This window comes from Microcebus murinus, chromosome 17 (assembly GCF_040939455.1).
Source record: "Microcebus murinus isolate Inina chromosome 17, M.murinus_Inina_mat1.0, whole genome shotgun sequence".
Classification (NCBI taxonomy): Eukaryota; Metazoa; Chordata; class Mammalia; order Primates; family Cheirogaleidae; genus Microcebus; species Microcebus murinus.
Window position 1 is genome coordinate 36,037,537 of NC_134120.1, and position 14,527 is coordinate 36,052,063.

Genomic DNA, 14,527 nt, shown 5'->3' on the forward strand with positions numbered 1-14,527 from the left:
AAGAGTAAAAATTCAAGAAGGAAAGAAAGACTGTAAGAAAAAGAGCAGACATTCATGAAATAGCAAAGAACAATGACAACCATCAACAATTTAAAAAATGCTTTTTTATTAAACTAATAAAATAGACATTTCTGGCAAGAGATGGCATAAATAAACATGAAGAGGAATGAAGGGAATGGCATAATACTCGATGTGGTACAGATTTAAAAGACAGTTAATTATAATTAAAAATAGATTTTTCAAAGCTTAATATAATACTATGCCTTTTACCAATATCTTGACAAATAATTTATCTTAAGTTCATATATTTTTTAATTTAACTTAAAAAACTTGAATAAATTTGTAAAAACTTTTTAAAAAAACTGATCAGTAGACAATAGCCCCCCAACCTTCCTCCCCCCACACAGCACAAATTATAAAGGTGAATTTTATGTGGCGTGGGGGACGACTTTCTTTCTTAACCTACTCTCTAGAACTTTCCCACTACTTCATTTTATACCTTCCAGGAAATAGGTCAAGATAGATAGCTCTTCAATCTACTTTATAAAATTAATATAACCTTTACTCCAAAATAAGGACCAAAAAATAACAGTACGAGAGAGAAAATTTACTGGCCAGTCTTACTTATAAACACATGAAAGTATATAAAGTGATGGCTATCTATATAGGCATCTGTTTTATTAGCATCTATACTATTTTATGTTTGAAATATTTCTCTATATAAAACTTAGACCACAGGGAGAGAAGAATTAGAAAGAAGCTTCTTTTCTCGGTTGAAGAGGCAAAGGCAAACCCTGGGGCAAAATGTTTTTTTAAAAATTACAGAATAAAAATACAGAAATACAGAAATAAATTTGCTTAATCTTTACTAGATGGCCTAAATATTGTCATATAAAGGAGTTGAGGTTATCTGTTAAGAGTGATTCTGTTTGGGGGGCAAATGTTGGCAATTTGAGAAAAATGTAAAACTTATTTTTTTCCTACTTTTGAAACACATGCTAGGTGCAATGTGAGCGACAGGACTTAAGCTGCTACTGTTTAGCTTAGTTCAAAATCTTTAAGAAGATCATTGAAAAAAGAAGCTTCAGATAGGCACATAGTCTTTTATGACAAACCTAAGATGTCCACCTAAGCAAAAATATGTTTTATAACTTTGGAACAAAGACAGGGAAGATGAACTAAATCTGTTGCCACAGAGGATATTGAATTCCATTTTAATTATCCTTACATATGTACTCTTAATTGGCTTAAGAACAATCCAATTATACATGATTGTCTTATCTCATTAAAGTTGGCACCTCGCATCTCCCTACAGTACCCAGAGAAGGAAAAAGATGGAGTCACTTCAGTGTCTAATTCCCAGACACTTAGCCTAGAGGGTCTGAGGTAGCTCAGGTAGGGCAAAGGAGAGAAGAGAAGCAACAATTACCAAATTGCCACAGAGTCGGTGTTACACAAGATGACACTAGGCTGATCGCTGGATAAAAATCACAGGCAATGTGTCCAAATAGGGTCAGAGAAATTCTCTATTATTCTGGCCAGATTGAGTTCTAAGATCACCAATGTAGTGAAGGCTGTGGATTTTGGAGCACTTGTTGATCTATGAGTATAATCCATGGGCTTCAAGTTATACCTCCCAGAGGGAAGCCCACACAGGAATTATGCGTAAAATGTGCATGCACAGACACACTCACACAGTGGGAAGGAGCACATGCAAAAGGCAGGCCAGGCAAACAAGACAAACTGCCCAAAGATAGAAAGAGTTCAAACTAGAGTTCCTCATTCTATCAAAAAAAAAAAAAAATTAGAAATGAATGATTCTGAAAGAATCTTCAGAGAAGAAAAATAGGCTTTCAAAGAGTAAAAGTATAAGGGGACTATCAGAGGACGAAATCTAATCACATAAAACATGGATCAATGTAGCCTTCACAAATGATGAAATTGTATAAAAAGTTTATCACGGATCACTGAATCCATTAAAATATAGTACCAGGGTTAAAGAACTATAGGGATTATGGTTAAGCAAATCGAATATAAATGTTACCAACTTTGATGTCTAGGAAATGATACAACAAAAACATGGAAGTAAGAGGAACTGTAAGTATAATTATTTCGTTTTTTTATAATGTATTTTCCAAAGATAAAATGAGTAGTTAAAAAGATAATCACTCCTATTTCAGTTTATCACATTTTTAATATCTTTGGAGAAAACTTTTAGATATGAATACATCTTGTGACAATGTTTAACAATTTGTTTTTCTTTTTATTGTTTAGTCAAAATTAATTAAATTTATTACTTTTGATTACAATGGTATAACACAGGTTTTCTAAGATGATTCATGGCCAAAGATATGTAGTAAGAGATTTTCAAATAATGTTTATGAAACACTGGGAATAATTTTATAGGATGAAAGTATGTTGGGTTATTATTCAAATTTTATTTTTATTTTCTGCATTGAATTATTTCAAGAGTATCAGACATTGGTCTAGGCAAAGAATTTATGAAGAAGACCTCATGGGCAATCACAGCAACCACAAAAATAAATAAATGGGAACTGATCAAATTAAAAAGCTTCTGCATAGCCAAGGAAACTATCATGTGAGCAAACAGACAACCTACAGAATGGGAGAAAATATTCACATCCAAAAATGCTACACATCCAATAAAGAGATGATAACTAGAATCTATTTAGAATTCAGGAAAATCAGCAAGAAAAAAAAACAAACAACCCCATCAAAAAGTGGGCAAAGGCCATGATCAGAAACCTTTCAAAGGAAGATGAAGGAGGAGAAATGGCCAACAGCCATATGAAAAAATGCTCAACATGTCTAATCATCAAGGAAACGCAAATCAAAACCACAATGAGATATCACTTATCTCTAGTTAGAATAGCCATTATCAAAAAATCCCAAAACAATACATGTTGGCGTGGATGCGGAGAGATAGGAACACTCATACACTGCTGGGGGGACTATAAACTAGTACAACCTCTTTGGAAAGCAATATGTAGATACCCCAAGAGCTACAAGTAGAACTAAAATTTGATCCAGCAATCCTATTACTGGGCATTTACCCAAAGGAACAAAAGATATTCTATAAAAGAGACATCTGCACTCAAATGTTTATAGTAGCACAATTCACAAATGCAAAGATATGGAAACAACCCAACTGCCCATTAATACATGAGTGGATTAATAAAATGTAGTATATGTATACCATGGAGTTTTACTCAACCACAAAAAACAATGGTGATCTAGCATCTCTTATATTATCCTCGATAGAGCTGGAGCCCATTCTACTAAGTGATGTATCCCAAGAATGGAAAAACAGGCACCACATGTACTCACCATCAAATTGGTACTAACTGATCAACACTTAGGTGCACATATAGTAGTAATAACCTTCACTGGGTGTTGGGCAGGTAAGAGAGCGGAGGAGGGGACGAGTATATCCACACCTAATGGGTGCGGTGGACACTATCTGGGGGATGGACACTCTTGAAGCTCTGACTCGGGTGGCTTGGCAAGGGCAATATACGTAACCTAAATATTTGTACCCCCATATTATGCTGAAATAACAAAAAAACAACCAAGTTGTAATTCTTTACTACAGAAAGATTAAACCAAATAAAATACATTGGAATAAATCCAAGAAGTTGGACTCGACAAGGACATTCATTAAAACCCCCTCAGAGACAAGCATCAGAAGCATAAATTTGTTTAGCAAACACTTTTTAAACTCCTACTGCAAGACTAGGTAGGAAGAAGTACAATTAAAGACAGGGTTAAGTCAATGACCCTGAATTCAAGCAACTTATATTTTAGTTAGGGGAAAATGTGAGATACCAAGAAATACAAAACAAGTGGTAAGAATGTATTATTAAGGAATTTTTAAAAGTATTCACAAATCCACGTTCCAAGTGCCATGAAGACAGTGAGATGAAAATTTACGAGGGTTGTCTCAGAAAATTCCATTGGGGAGTTTTATCCTTTGTTAAGACAAGGAGAGAGGATCTTAAAACAACTGATTAGGCAAGAAAAACATACTTTAAACCCCATTTGCAGTTGGCCCCTAACTCGATATCTACTGCCTGATTACTTGGTAGTCTAACAATTAGTGTTATACTAATTTTCAAGGCCCATGATAACAAAGGAGTCCCTGTAGACATTGTTAGCATTTGTTTTGTTAGCATTTGTTTTTATGCATATCAGAATCATGTTTGCTGCCATGCTTGATTTAGACATAGGAAAGGGACTGACAAGGTTTTGTTTGTTCGCTTTTGTTTTACTACAACATCAAAGAAATATGTACTATTAGACTATCATTTTTTTCAACTGCTTTCATCCCGTGTTACCAAGTCTATTCAATCAGCAAGCTACTCAGAGTTTTCATATATAACCCTGGCCAAGAGCAAACAAACAAAACAAAAACCCCTACATCAATGGTAGTGGTTTTCCACGCTGAGTGATAGATTTCTCACGAGAATATTAAGATTACCATCAGAACTAAGATGACCGGGGAATTGCAAAGCTCGTTATGATTACATCTTTTTATTGTGTGCACTTCACCCTCTCCAAGGGAGCTGGCAGGAAGGGCTGAGCTGGTCTGTGGTGCCTGCTCCCCCGCAGAGTCCTCAGGGAAACACTGGAGTATATAGCTCAAGACACACTGAGCTACACTCATTAAGATTCCAAGACCCAAGTAAAACCTATACCTTGAGCTGGGCAAATATCCTGCAATGTGACAAATTAAGTAATTGCCAGAGATCCAGAGGAAGTACTTATGGGACAATCAGGAGTATTTTTTTTATCCTGTTAATAAAATATCACAATGAAAATAAAAATTTAGACTTATACCCTGATGTCTGATTTTAACTAGATTTTGTTTCAGCATTATCCATTTAAATTAGAACAGACTTCGGATATTTGTTTTAATTCAGAATGATTTTAATAGGTTAGGATTTATATGCAGTTACCCTAACCTAGATAAAGCAAAGAAGGTTAAAATCACATTTCTGAGAGTGTATGAATTAGATGTCTGACTCGAGTGGGAAAAACAGAAGAGGGAAAACAGGCTCTCTCTATGTGGCCGGTTAAGGGGAGTGCGGTGGGATCATTCCTTTGCATTGTTCCTGTAGCCACACGTCGGTACCCAAAGAATGACCTTCCCCCAAAAATACAGGATCATTTTTATTCAAGGAGATAGAAGTAGCTTCACTACCATGCTGAAACCTAGAGTATGCATCATTCATCCAGATAAACTTACTAGCATGTTCAGTTAATTATAATCATTCATTACTTCACTCATAACTTATTCAGAACCTACTAAACGGGAGGGATAGAATGGGCACAGCAGTAAGAACTATAGGACGGTCACTGTTCCCAAGGAGTTAGCAACACAATGGCAAAGAAAGGGAGCAGAATGTACACAAATATGCCTCATAGAGCACTAAATATCACTATTCTAATAGGACATCAAAAACATCACTGTCTAAAAAAGACATGAGTATTGTCTGGAGATGGTTACATTGCAGGCTCTTCTTTTCATTTTTTCATTTCCTACTGCTGGGCATATATTGGAAGCTCAAAAAGTAATACTGACTTCACCTGCACAAAATAAGCCATTCTGTTCAGCAGCTTGATAGGTTAGTCAGTCACAGTTCCTTGCCAGTAATCACCTGCAGTTTATTTTTGACAGATTTTTACTTCAATTGACTTATTTTTAAATCTCACCTTCTTCCTCCTGTTTGGTACAGGGTCGGCCAGGAAAGCTTAGTGCTGCTGGCTCTTCTTCCATGGGTAACTGTATACCTGCACTTTAACACCTAGGGTAGACTAATTATGTCCTATAATGCTGTTTCTTCTCAGTGGTGCCTAAAGGTCTAAAACACAGGCTAGATGATTTGGCATTCCAATTCTACCCAGGACGAATGAATGGTTTAGACTTTGGAGTTAGGTATGCGTTGGATTGTATTTTAGCTGTGTCATTTTTAGGCAACTTCCTTAACCCCTCTAGGCCTCATTGTCTTCAGCTGTAAAATGGAAATCATTCTATTGTACAAAACTGAAATAAGAATTAAATGAGATCTCTTGTGTCAAAATACCTAGACCATTCCATTAAATATGGGCAGCAAATATATGATTTCATTTCTCCATTGCTTCATTATTTCTACTACTTTGTAGTCTAAAAACAAAGTGGGTTCAAAAGATCATGGTGGTCTCCTTTATTACCCTTATAATTTGCTAACAAATCAGCTGAAATCCTCTGGCAGCACTATTTTTTATAATATATAAGATGTTTAGTGGTATGCAGAATTTCCTAAGAGCAGGCTTCTATATCAGCCTTTATATCTTTCAATTGACTCTCAATCTAAAAAAAGAAGAAAAAATCTGATTTTCTATCTTCTTGAGTATGGACTTCAAGGTAACTGCAATCAAAATACTAGAAATCCTGACTAAAGACTCAAGCCCCTGAGGGGATAACACGGTACAGGGGCTTGTTGACTTTCAATCCTAAAGTAAGCTAAGTAAATAAGTGGGCAGGCCCTGTGCCTTAAATGTTCTTACTCTCATTATAAGACATTAACTTTACTGAAGTTGGTAGCATATTGTTGTTAGGTAAAGGTCACATGTTTAAATCACGTAGTGTATGGTAATGCGGCACTGTTTTGAATATATATATATATTTAGTATATTCTTTACATATCACTCTCCCACTATAGTTTTCTATTTCAAGAAGCTACTTATCTTAGAATACTTTACAACACCCAGAGTACTAGGAAAAAACACCTCAGTGTATATGTAAGGGTGCTTATACACAAACACATGGATACATTTTGGGTTGGACACTAACTGTAAAATAATTTAGCCTTGAAAATTATATAGTATAAAATAGGTAACTGCTTTATTTAAAGAATTCAAATCAAAAATGAATTCTGTTTTACCAGAGGTCTCTTATCTGAGGATTATAAACTCTCTTTAAAGGTTTTTCATTGAAATGATGTTCCCAGGATTTAGCAAATGTAGGCAAATGACAAAGCTTTACTAAAAACTAAATAAATGAATCAGTTAAAATCTTGCTTGAATTTTACAGAGAAACTCTGTAAATAAAAATTATCCTAAATTTCCCAAAAAGTAGCAGAACTTTGTAGTTCTTACCAACCATTTTACAAAATATTATAATGATTCAGATTATTATCATGAGACCACCCTTATTCAGAGGTGGAACAAGTATGATAAGAGAGAGAAATGAAGCCATTAGGTCCAGGTCAGTCAACAAGGCAGGGGTAGTTGAGAATTATAATGTTCAGTTCAGGATATGTTTCTTTTTGCCTTTTTAATTCTCATCCTCCTTTTTCCCTGAATGCTGCTCTTGGGTTCCTGGTAAAAAGTTATCAGGAAGGAAGTATACACAATAAAACCTGGTGCTGACTTGCAAGACCCACGGACTGTGTCTCCCACACTCTCAGCAATCTGACACTATTTTTCAGACAGGCACTACTAAATATTTCAAGTTGCATAGGCAAAAAGCAAGGCAGAGCAGTTTTACTGCAGCAGATCCCAATGACAATGTACTATCCAGTTCAATGAACCTTTTACAAATGCTGCATTTTCCCACAACACAGTATATCGCAATAAAGTGAAACTTGGTTGCATAAATAAAACACTACACATTAGACAGAACCATGACTGGGCAGATAATTATTTGAAAGCATATCATTTTAACTCTCTTATCTTTATCCTCTCTTCATCCAATAAAATCATTAACAAATTTAGTAATAAGCTTAAGACCATTCAATGTAACTATAAAGTTTCCTTATTTAGCGCGTTTTTTGGTTTAGATAAATGGAAGGATATTTTGATTTCCTTGTTTAATCACTAAAAATAAAAGTTCTGAGAATTTTTCATAATTTATTTGAAAAGACATAAATCTCTAAAATGTGAAATGTCACAGTCTATTAAACACTCACCTAAACCAGACTTTTTTAATCGTTTTAAGTGCTGACTTGTTTGTTTTCCAGTGGGAGATTTTTGCCCATGTTTCATTTCTTTATCTGAACTGTCTGCTTCACCATTTTTAGATTCGGATCCTAAAAAAGGAAATAGTTATTATGTCATTATCTTCCTCTCGCTGTCCTCGAAAAGAAAAATCTAAATTTGTTTTAAGAACTGTAGATATAATCTTTTTTTCTAAGAGTTAATATACTACCTTTGGCCACAATCTGATTCCCCTAAAAAGAGAAGCCCAATAAATCAATCAAACAGAACAAAAAGCAAGAACAGATGGCCTAATAGTAGAGTCAAAAACATGTTCACTGATCTGATAGCTTTTAAAAGAAACAGTCAGATCTTTTGTAAAACTACACGAATAAGCCTGAACAATACTAAGTCATTTCGAGACAATACAAGACAGACACAGAAAGATGAAGAAGGGAATCTCAAAGAGGGGGGGAAACTATACCTTTGTGAATAACTTTATGTTGAAGTAGGAACGGAAAATGCAAACACTAATCTATAATAAATAGAATGGTACATCTAGCTGATAAAACGACAGAAGGTAAATTAGAAGAAAAGGTCAGGGCTTCACTGGGGTGAGAAGAATGTTGCCTGAACAAAAAAACTAATAAAGGATTCCTGATTTTGCAGCACAAAACTGAAAAACAAATTCACACTCACGGAAGAACTGCTCTTGATGGTATTATATATCAGCATGTGGTCTACCATTAAAAAAAGCCAAAGCAACAACAATAAAATCCACCTCATATCACTACACATTTTCTTACACCTATTGACATCAGCAGATAAAGTTATTTGGTGATGATGAGCGAGCTAGAGCCCTTTAAAAACAAAACAAACTGGGAAATATTCCATATTTTTGAATCAATGAAAGAGTCAAAGTATAAAAAAAAAAAATTAAACCAAACCTCAAGTGGAAATATTATTCAGCTCCAGAAAAAAAAAAAAAATTCATGACATCTTTCTCAGTGAGGAAGTCTCCTCCGGGAAGAAACTGGCCAAGCATACAATATTTCAGCTCTTTACCTGAAGGCGAATCCGACTGCTCATCAGACACCTTTAATGGTGTCAAAACAACACGAGGAACAGTCTTGTTTACCATCATTGAGACTCCATTTCTTCTTTTCTGCTGCTGCCTCAAAGCCTACAAAACATGACAATAAAATATAACATAAAAATATAGCCAAAATGATGTCTATTAATTGAATTATATGATTCATTTGCCCATCGCTAGACAGAACCTCTAAAGAGATTTCAATTCTACAGAAACCCTAATTTCTCAGGATTCTTAATAGTTACCTGCATGTCATTGTCCCTCAAAAGCATCAAATCAGGCTTTGGCAAAGGGTTTAAACCTGAGACCATTTTCGGTATAATTCTAACAACAAAGCAAGCAATTAACAGTTTGTTCTACCTTAGCAATGTGGCTTGAGAGCCCATGGAATTGGCAACTACGACTCCCAAGTAAAATCAATGTAAAATAAATGTTTCAAAACCAGGATAAAAATATATGTGTCTGCACTTCTCTCGCAGGTGCGTCCTCTCCAGCGCACTGCTCAGTCAATCAAGTTAACACCGAGTGTCATCAGTATGTATAGCATGTAAGGACTACAGTATTGATGCACTCACTCAGCCATGGGGAGCACTGCACAAAATCACTGAACATGGCAGGAATCATTTATTTCTGTGAAGGGAATCAGTCCTAATCTTGGAAACCTTGCAGCACTTGGCTTCTGTCTGCTTGACTTTGGGCATTAACCTTCAGAACACGAACATGACGGGGTTCTGGCGAATCCAGGAAAAAATTGATATGAGAATAAATCTCTCCAAATGGGAGTGCTTTGTGTTTCATAAATGAATCGACCACGGTGATGATAATATAATAAGAGACTTTTAAAATTTTTGAAATACAGCTTATCTAGCTGATCGCTTTATGCAGAAAATTACCTGTAATAAAAAAAAAGGTCTTAAGCAGACGAAACTGAAGAGCCATTAAATTCACAGTGGCAGGAATGCTAAAACTCTTCAAAAGGTTAAAAGGCTGGCTTCAGACAGTCTCAAACCTTTTTATTCCTGGTTTCTGTGTAGTTTCTACCAATTTTACAACATCCCAGTTACTTGATTAATGTTCTTCAACCAAGAGTTGTCAGGATCTCCTGAAATACTGCACTGACTGTATTTCCCCTTGCTGTCAAAAAACGATGTCACATTATTTGCAAAGGGTATTAACTGAATTCCCAACTTGTTGACCATAAGATTTAGCAATCAAATAATTACAGAAGTGAAAAATTAAGTACCATTTCATTGAAAGAAGGAATATTCAGATAAGACTTAAAGCCAGATGAGAACTAAAGCCTTGTGAAATCTATTACAAATGGTATGGTTGCTAATGATAACACTAGACATCTTGCCTTCGATTCTTCCATTTATTGAGCTTTTATAAAGTATCAGGCATGGTACGGGGAAGAGCAAGAGATAAAAAGATTAATAAGATGCCATCCTTCTCACCTTTAGCCTGCTGTCAATAATATATTTAACGAGAGCTAACATGCTATAAAATATTTAAGACATTTACTCTTTCTTCAAGGTGTATATATAATTGCACACAAATTTTGCATAGAAATGCATAATCTCTCTAGCCTTGTATAAGAACTCAAATCACTTTATAGACATTAACCTATGAATCCAATAATAAAACAGAACAAGGCAACACAGTGCTTTAAAATACAATTAAGTCTATCTCTGCTCACTAGTTAAGACTTCATAAAACAATAAAGCCTGTATAAAGAGTGATCCATTTTTAGGAGCCTTTATAGCATAGATTTCAACTATATCCCTTGGAAAAATATTAGGCATTTTAAAAATAGTCATTTGTGTGTGTGTGTGTGTGTGTGTGTGTGTGTGTGTGTGTGTGTGTGGTTAGCATATTTATTTTTAAAAAATACTGGTAAGGAAAAAAAAAGACTAACTAGAGGCCTAGAAGCTTTGTGGTAAATAATAAAGTAACAAAAATATTCACCTCCATTTCTAGAACTGAAAAGATTATACAACAGAAAAATTAGTAATCAGACAGAAAGAAACTATGATGAAATAATGTAAGAATAAAAATCCGCAGTGGTATTGAATTTTAAAGAATCAAGGTGGCATCAAGGCAAGGATAAAAAAAAGCTAACCAATACAGAGTTTGAATGATTTTTTCTGATTATGTATTTCCTACTCAGAAAAATTTGAATATTTCTCAGTACAATAGTTTTAAAAGTACTGACTCACAACATTATGTGCCTTTAGGTGACCTAAACTAAATGCTCATGATATTAAAAAAAAAGGTGTTTTAAGTGTATTAAAAATGTATTTTTTGTTTTACCGCTGAAAAATAAGCATTAGATTTGTTCCCAAATAACACTTCCAGGGGCAAATAAGCATAAATTAGAAAGTCTTTGTTTCCCATGTCACTAGTAACAGTGGTAAAGCAGTGACAGGCTGCTAGACACACTTAGGCACATCAGAGTTCAGTCATCAGAATGGTAAAAGAGGCATCTTGATTTCACTTCCTCAATTCACAGGCATTTTCAACTGTGTCTGTGGCTGCCTTGAAAATTCCAATGCACTTTCCAGAAAGTAGGATTTATTTGAATCTGGACACTGGGGGCACCCTCCAAGCAGATCAGAATGTTGACGGAGGGAGAAAAAACAATGTGGACTCAATTGAGATTGCTTGGGATGGTTGGGTTCGCTATAAACAAAAGAACTCTGGCACTCCTGTCCACGTGGCAGGCTGTAGGGTGACTCCTGGTCCCTTGTAGTAGGGCATGCATGCCGCACGTACAAAGGGGTCTAGCTCTTCAATTCTGGGGGGAGAAGGTTATGTAGCTCTAATTCTCCAGGTTGGCTGGAGGTAAAACATAAACAGGGGAGACTGCACGGTACAGGAACACAGGTACCCCATCGGAGGGGGCAACTGCTACTCAAGAGAAGTATCAAATCTAGATTCTTAGGTGAGTCTTTCTGTTTTTAAACAGTATGCCCAGACAAAGATGCGTGTGGGACAAATTCGGCCATGAGGGCACCCACCTTTGAGATCAACTAAACACCATGCCTTCCCTGCCCCCAGCCAAATAAAGGTATTTATTCAGTCTGACCACTGCCCAATACAGGTATTAAAATCTCTCTTCTGCTGTGCTAAGCTGCAGAGGAACTGGCGCTGCTGAACTGTCTTAATGGCAGTGAGGCGCAATGGTTAAGGGGTCGTAGACTCAAAGAAAGACAGCAAATGGCCCTGAACAACAGAGAAAATAATGCCGGCAAGATGCTTTAAATAGAAAATCTATAGAATAATATTTATCGCAGTTTACAGCACATAGTAAATATTCAATAAATGTAACTCTTTATATTTATGTGATTTACACATTCTACAACAAAGCATTTTTGAGAACTTACTCAGTTACACTACAGTCCAAGCACTGCTGATGTACAGCAGTATGACGAAAGGTTTAATTATTGTATATTTTCATGAAGGACTAACAAGGAAATACATAAAATAAATGTAACAGTTTCACACACATTCAAATGCTAAGAAAATTATGTCAGGAAGATGAAGTGGAGTAACTGGGGCAGGAGGCACCAACATAGAGTGGGGCATCAGAAAAGGTTTCTCTCTGAAAGTGACAAAGATGATGAGACCTAAATGACAAAAAGAAACCAGTCATGTGGAAATTGTCAGGTCTCTAGTAAGCAAAAGCAGCAGTAACAAGGCTCCTCCCTGAGGGATGTTTGGTGGTCAGGAATATTTAAAAAACCAATGTGGCTGGAAATAAAGGACTTAAAAAGTTTACAGAGATGTCAAAGAAATTCCCCAAAATGGTTGTCAAGGGTTTATAAAGAACAGTGAATCTAGGTTCAACACAAAGGCAGCCCTACTACCCCAGTTGCCCCCCTACAGCTTGAAGTTACCACACTAGCACCTCGGTACCAAATTTGTGGAAGAGGCACAGCAAAGACGAACCATAGGGTGTTTTCCAGCAAATACCTGCTGTTTGCCTGCACTTACTTGCTCAGCTAATATTTACAAAGCTTCACTGCATGAAATGCATTCTACCCCACACCTTAGCCATGGTTCTTAATTCTGATCATTTTGAGCTATCTCTTTCTTAACACTCCACACACACACTCCTGCCCTTTGCTCTTCTCTGCTTGAGACACTCCTCCCTCAGACAGCTGGATGGGTCGTTTCTTCATATACTTCAGGTCCTTGATCAGACACAGCGGTGCCCCTTAATCTGTGGTTTTGTTTTTCTGCACTTTCAGTTAGCCACAGCCAAAACTATTAAGATACTTTGAGAGAGACAGCACATCCATATAACTTTTATTAAAGTATTCTGTCACGATTGTTCTATTTTATTATCACTTATTTTCATTAATCTCTTACTATAAGATTATAAATGTCATGGTAAGAGATTTATAAATTAGACTTTATCACATGTATACGTGTATAGAAAAAAACCACAATATGTCTATATAGGGTTCATACTACCTATGGTTTCAGGCATCCACTGGGTGACCTTAGAATGTGTCCTCCGTGATAAGGAGAGACTTTGTATTACTGCTCCCACTGTGTTCTCCACTCTGATTTGTTATTTTTTCATGGATTTACTGCCTTCCAGTATGCTGCATAATGTCATTATTTCCTCCCTTGCCCAAGTAGGCTCTAAAAAGGCAGGGATTTTTGTCTGTGTTGTTCATTGACATATCCTTGAGTGCTTAGAAGAGTATCTGGAGTATATCAGGTGCTCAGTAAATATTTACTGAGTGAAGATAAAAATTCTCAAAAAATAAGTTTATTAAAAATAGAAAGTTCCTCATTATTCTCTCTTTAAAATATATAAGTGTTTTATTTAAAAGGCAGAAATCAGGGAACAATGAATAAATAACTTCATCCTTCTAGCATTATATATGCTCTGACCAATTTTCCTTTCTCATTTCTGGACAACATTTGATGTAGAATGCCCAGCTTTTTGGGTCACTTTTGAGTATTTGTACAGTGTCCCTTTCAGGTTGGAAAAGCTTGTCTTTCTACCCTCCCCAGGCCACACTTATGCCTCAGGTCAAAAACTTCACTGGAGAAGGGATTCAGGATTGTATCTTCCTTCATCTCTGCCCTCTTTTTCTTTTCTTCCCCTGGCTCCCCCAGGATTAGGATTGAGACTGATGAGTGAGAAGAACAGGGCCAAGCTGTCTTTACCAGTGTTGCCATAGCCAAGTCATCACAACCTTCTGGAAGGCAGAAGGCCAACTGCTAGATTTTTATGGCCTGCATTAGTGGATACTTCAGAGGCCTATGGGGAGAGACCTTTGAAACTACACTCTACCCTAACATGGACCATGTACTCTACGGCTGACCCCTGGGCTTCCCCTAAGCATGAGCCCCACATACCTGGGCTCCTCTCACCTGAACAGGTAGCTTTTCCTGGGCAAGGGCTTTACAACTCCCCCATGCATGGTTAACAGTACAGCA

General features: G+C 36.2%; 1 protein-coding gene across 2 annotated transcripts in view; it reads right to left on the reverse strand.

Moving 5' to 3' along the window:
• ASXL3 (ASXL transcriptional regulator 3) overlaps positions 1–14,527 on the reverse strand; it is a 172,842-nt gene that overhangs the window by 67,115 nt on the left and 91,200 nt on the right. For both annotated transcript variants that reach the window (XM_075993568.1, XM_075993567.1), the window contains 2 exons: positions 9,043–9,160; positions 7,971–8,090 (listed from right to left, as the gene is read on the reverse strand). In XM_075993568.1, coding sequence (XP_075849683.1) covers positions 7,971–8,090; positions 9,043–9,160 — 238 coding nt within the window. The remainder of the gene's footprint in view (positions 1–7,970; positions 8,091–9,042; positions 9,161–14,527) is intronic.